We start from the raw sequence: 6000 nt of genomic DNA, 5'->3' as shown, positions 1-6000 counted from the left end.
TTAATAGTAACAAGAAAGAAAGCAAAGAAACAGACTTCAGGGTCTTGTTTCCAACATACTTGCATCCAACATAGCAAGGCCAGCCACACACTGTTTTCTGGCAGGACTCTTGTATCCAGGTGGTTCAATTATGGGCAGCCCCATAGTGTGCAGCTATGGAGGAGATGGATACTTTGCTAAAATGTAGTTTTAGGGCGTCTTGCCTATTTCCATGTCTCGAACAACAAACTAACCTATGTCAAGGTGGTATGCACGTTGTAAATAGCTGTTCTGCTCATGTGATCTTTAATACAATTCCTTTGCTCCTGTAGGCCAAAAAGGAAAACCAGTTGTAGCAATTCCAACAAGGATACCACATATCTTGCCTTTTTTTTTTCTTTTTTTGAGACAGTCTTGCCCTGTTGCCTAGGTTGGAGTGCAGTGGCGCAATCTCGGCTCACTGCAACCTCCGCCTCCAGGGTTCAAGCAATTCTCCTGCTTCAGCTTCCCCAGTAGCTGGGACTACAGGTGCCCGCCACCCAAGCCTGGCTAATTTCCATATTTTCAGTAGAGACAGGGTTTCACCATATTGGCCAGGCTGGTCTCGAACTCCTGACCTTGTGATCTGCCCACCTTGGCCTCCCAAAGTGCTGGGATTACAGGTATAAGCCACTGCGCCCAGGCCACCTTGCTTCTCTTATAAGCAATCCTTAAGGATAAATAAATGTTCTTTTGTTTGTGTGGGCCTTGGCTATTCGGACCCTCAGGTATGGGGGTTTTCAAATGTACCCATGTTGGATACATCCCCGTCTGGATTAGCAGCTCAGAAACACAAAGACTCAGCTTGGATATTTTGGTCCGTAATTCTGTGTGACAGGTAGACCGACAGAAGTTTGAGAGAAGAATGATGAAATTAAGGTTGGGTCTTTTTTTTTTTTTTTTTTTTTGGTTGGTTGGTTTTTTTTTTTTTTTTTTCCTTTCAGTTTTAGAGACACTGAGAACCTGTGGTAGGACACAGGTGGTGGTTTCAGTTTTAATCAGAAGGCAAGAGAGTCTTGCCTGGGTAGGTGGCAGATGCATGAACTATATTTGGCGGGCTTAGGCCCTGAGAGAACTGGGGAAAGGACCCTGGAAGAAAATTCTGAGGCTGTAAGTGGGGTAAGCAACCACAGTGTAATTAATCCCCCACTTAGATTGAATGGGTTTAGATTGGGCTGAGACTGAAGTTCCCTTTTAACTGATTGAGAGGTGCTCTGCCAATAGCAAGTGAAATGTGTGTGTCTGCACATGAATATGCATGCAGAGTATATTAAAGAGGTCTGAATGCTCCATGATGCCTGTAATTATGAAACATGCAATAAAGCACCACATTAATCCTCTCTCGAGCAAGAGCGCTGTTTTTTGTCCCAGACTGCGGCAATCCTGCATGCCATGAGCACTGCTTTTGCCTCCGCAGCACTTTTATGTTGACAAACCCAAGAGCAGGTGACCCTAGGGAGGCAGATGGCGTCACACTCAAGGGAATCCTTCCAGAAGCCTTCAAGCATAGCTCTGCGAGCAAAGGCCATGCAGGTAAAATGATATTCATCTGGAACCTATAGTGAGTTGAACAAGGTGGGCAAACTGGACGCTGCGCACAAAGCATTTATTTGAAGGAGGACAAGGGAGGTTGCTCAAGCTACAGACTACTCAGATTAAAGCAGAAGGACCCTCTCCACTTCCAGGAAGCTTTTCAGCTCAAGCTGAATTAACCAGGGAATCCAGCAGGGACTGGAACTCAGGAGAAAGCTCCTCAAGCAACTTCACGGGTCAGCCGGTGAGGAAGGGTGTTTTCTTCATGAAAAGAGGAAGTTTCTCCATCAGCTGAAAGGAAACACATAGGAGTCAGAAGCAATGGGTGAGGAAAATGGGTCATTCTATCACAATAGGATTACGAGAAAGGGGGCTGTCTCATGAAAGAATCTGGCCTTCGGAACAAGATAGTTTTGGATTTTAAATCATTACTCCATGGTTATTTGCTGTGAGACCTTGGGCCATGACTTAAGCTCTCTGAGGCTTTGTTTCCTGTCTGTAAAACAGGGATCACGATGTTGTTTTGGCAGGGTTTGGGGGATAAACGAAAATAATCAAGAGTCAGGTCTGCGCTGGCACTCACAAAATGAATGTAGCACATAGATTCTTACGAAGTAACTCAGCCTAACTCACTGCTCTTGGTGTTTGTTTAAACCGACTTTGTGTGTTTATTCAGATGCTCACAGGCATCTGAAAAAAAATTAGGAACATCTGGCTTTTATAATCAACAAAAATCAATTCAATAAAAGACAGTTGGAGAGGAGCTGGATGACATATTTTCCATTTGAAAGCAGGGCGTGGTTAGGTCGCTTCCTTGAGTCTCTCCCGCCTGCTGAATAAAGAGAGGTTACACTGTTGGAGAGAGCAGGAGACCTGGGCTCCCTTCCCAGTGCTGTCTCCGCCTCCTGTGTGATCATGTGCAAATCTTTTTCCGTTCTGGGTCTTTGTGTTCTCTCTTGAATCGGGAGGGATTGAATGATACGATCACTAAGCTGTCTCTATTCCTTACTCAACATATGTCAGAGAAGGGGCCTTGGAGGGAAATAAGAAGGCAGAGAACTATGATACAAAATCAGGGCCTGGGTTTCTGGAAAGAGTTGGCAAGGAAACTAAGGCCCAAGGCTGATGTATATGCCTCCAGAATCCTTATCTATTAAAAAAAGAGTGAGTGCAAGTGTGTGTGTGTAATTATGGCAGACTAACTCAACTGCTATTCCCAACCCCTTGCCTGCCTCCACTGTGGAGTCTGGAAAAGCTACAGAGTTGCTTTCTCAGCCTCCCTTGCAGATGGATATGGCCAGTATAAGCAGGTTCTGGTCTATGAGATATAAGGGACAGTCCACTGCAAGCCTCAAAATGTCTTTCCTTCACTGATTAAAGGAGAGGGCCACTCAAGAAAAAGCTTTTTTTTTTTTGCTGCTGCCTCTTCTCTCCCACTTCTGGCCATGAATGAGGATGTGATATTTGGATCTGTGGCTGGCATGCCGTAACAAAGATAAAAAGCCAATGTTATCATGGTATGTTAGAAAGATGAACAAAGCTTGAGTCCTTACTGAAATCTTTGAACAGCCTAGATCACCTATTTCTGGGACTCTTAAATAAATGGTTTACACATCTTTGCTACTCAGAGTGTGGTCTGTGGAGCAGCAGTATAGTCACCCCCTGGGAGCTTGTTAGAAAGGAAGACTCTCAGACCCCACCGCAGATGTACTGAAGCAGAATCTGCATTTTAAAAAGATGCCCAGGCGGGGTGCCACGGCTCACACCTGTAATCCCAGCTATTCTGGAGGCTTAGGTGAGAGGATCACTTGAGCCCAGGGGTTTGAGTTGAGACCAGCCTGGGCAACACAGCGAGACGAGACCCCGTATCCCCCCGCCCCAAAAAAGAAAGATGCCCAGAGTTTGGAGTGTACATTAGTTTCAGGAGCATTGGTTTATAGCCTCATTAATTAGGTTCTATTACAGACAACTGAAACATTCCTAACAGCTATTATGTACATCCTAGGTATACACATGTGTGTGAATGTATGTGTGTATATATACACTGCATACGTGTGTATATATACATACCTAAATATGCATACAACATACATATGTATGTGTGTATACATACATAAATATGCATACATATAGAAAATGTATTAGTATGTGAATATATATTATATATATTATTTGTATGTGGATAGGAAAGGGACACAGCTAGGCTGTGGGAATGGGTGCCTATGTGAGAGGAAGTCTGGGGTGATTTCTTTTTAAATACTTCCACAGTGTTTGGAAAATAATTATTTTTAAAGCCATGAATATGCATCCCTTGGATAACTGACGCGGAAGCGAGGCTTACCCGCTTTCCTCCCTGTCCAGCAGGGCGTGGTAGGACGCCACGTCCTTCTGCAGCTGGCACTTGCGGGCCAGTAGATGCGCGCGCTCCTGTTGCTGCTGCTCCGCCTCCGCGCGGATCTCGCTGAGCTCCGCCTCCAGCCGGCCGACCACAGCGCCCAGGTTCTGGAGCTCCATGTCATGCCAGTGCTTGGCATCGTGCAAGGTGTTCTCCAGGCCTCGTTTCTACAAAAGAGCGAACCTGGTCCAAACCCGAGGACGACAGGCCGGGCCCTTGAAGAGAGAGGTGTGCAGAGCAGTGGCAGGGGCTGGTGGTAGCCTGGACTATTCCCCCCGTGGCAGGGACCTTGCCAGTTATGGAGACTGACGGGGGTTATTATTCTTAGTGACTCCGTGGGAAAAATAAGGAATCCCACTCAGGTCAGACTGTAGATTAGTCTGATTGAATGATCTTTTTGATGGGAGAGAGGGTGAGGGAGACGAAAAAGAGAAGGAGAGAGGGAGGGAGAAAAGAAAGGGGGTGTGAGAAGAGAGGAGTGGAGCAAGAGGGAGAGGGATTGAGAAAGACAAATGAGAGGCAGCTTGCAGGTGTTTCTTCAAAGAAATCTTGTTCTCCGGGGCTTTTTCTTCTGATTTTTTCACTCCTTGGAGGACCCCTTCTCCCTCTGCTGCAGAAACCCCATCCATCACCATTTGGCTAGAATCTCCTCCAGCATTCTTTCCCAGATCACTGTCGTTAGAACAATGTCTCTGGCCTTTATATACTCAGCATTTTCCCCTTTGGTGTTTTAGTAGCACATTTTTCCCTATCCCTTTTCCTCTGCCGTCCCCTCACTGTGGGCTCCCCAGTGCCCACCCTGAGCCTGCTTTTTTTCCGAGCAGTGCATCCTGGGTCTGTGTTGGTCTCCATCATACTCATGATTTGAACAGTCGTCTCCAGGTCACGTCCTGCGTTGGTAATTCCACCACCAATCTTTCCTTCAGTAGCTATGGACCTGCCACTGAACTTCTTACTGGAAATATGTACTCAGGCCTCACATCAAGGTGTCCACAATGAAGCCACTGGCTACCTCCTGAACCTGCTGGCTCCTCCTAGCCTAAGCTTCAACTGGTGAACCCACGTGAGCTAGAAACTGGGGAAAGATGTGTTCCTGCTTTCCTTCGTTTTCTTCTTCCAAATGCAACCATCACGGCTTCCTGTATATTATGAGTCCTGCTTCTTGTACCTCTTGAGAAGTTTTCACATTATGCAGCCACCATGGCCTGGGATTGGAAGCTTGTCACCTCTCACCTGTGGTACCCTCAGTGGCCTCATCTCCCCACCTCTAGTTCCTCCTCTTCCTGAGTTCCACACACAAATAGCCACAGCGCTCTGTCGAAAGCCTACACCTGGGCCTGTATCTCCTCTGCTTAAACTCCACTGATGGCTCCCCAGGGCCCCTAATACGGCGCACACAGCTGGCCCAGTATCTTTCCATCTTTATCCCCACCCTATGGCAGCATCAACACTTCCAGTCTTGGAGTTTACTTGGTCTGTGTTGTTTCCTCCACCTGCACCATGCTCCTCCATTCCTTCCAGCATCCTCACCTCACTCACTCCTACTCATCCCCAAGTCCAAGCTCAGAGGTAGCCTGTCCCAGGAAGCCGTCTTTGAAACTCCTCTGCCGCTACCATCACCAAGCTGGGTTAGGAGACCCTCTGTATTTCCATGGCTCCCCAAGCTCATGCATGCTCTTAAACTTATCACAGTGGGCTAAGCTTGCTTATGGGCACGTCTCTTCCACCAGATAGTGAGACTTGGAAGGAACCAAGTCTCTGTAGTCCCAGCACACCTGGAAGGAACCAAGTCTCTGTAGTCCCAGCACACAAGTCAGGGCCTGGCACAGAATAGGTTCTTGGTATGTGTAAGTTGCCCTGGATGATAGCACTTGTATTATGGTTACACTTATTGCGATACTTGTGTCTCCCCATTAGACTGGAAACTTCTTTCTTCTCATCTTCCCATACACCATGTCCTGAAGACTACAGAGCTGATCAATAAAGCCCTTTAAAAAACTATGCCTGTGTTTAACATTTTGTAATAGTTTCATTTATGGTTCACCTATCCTTTA

The 6000-nt window shown here is 46.6% G+C and overlaps 1 protein-coding gene across 1 annotated transcript in view; it reads right to left on the bottom strand.

The window, feature by feature from the left end:
• Positions 1 to 1603: 1603 nt before the first annotated feature.
• The window catches only part of BFSP2 (beaded filament structural protein 2), a 62862-nt gene continuing 58465 nt past the window's right edge, over positions 1604 to 6000 (bottom strand). Inside the window, exons 6-7 of the mRNA XM_030933941.1 lie at positions 3893 to 4113; positions 1604 to 1842 (exon numbers count right to left, since the gene is read on the bottom strand). Of these exons, the coding sequence (XP_030789801.1) occupies positions 1839 to 1842; positions 3893 to 4113 (225 nt within the window). The 3' untranslated portion in view covers positions 1604 to 1838. The remainder of the gene's footprint in view (positions 1843 to 3892; positions 4114 to 6000) is intronic.

The sequence above is a fragment of the Rhinopithecus roxellana genome, chromosome 1 (assembly GCF_007565055.1).
Source record: "Rhinopithecus roxellana isolate Shanxi Qingling chromosome 1, ASM756505v1, whole genome shotgun sequence".
Classification (NCBI taxonomy): domain Eukaryota; kingdom Metazoa; phylum Chordata; class Mammalia; order Primates; family Cercopithecidae; genus Rhinopithecus; species Rhinopithecus roxellana.
This window is presented reverse-complemented; position numbering and strand designations above follow the sequence as displayed.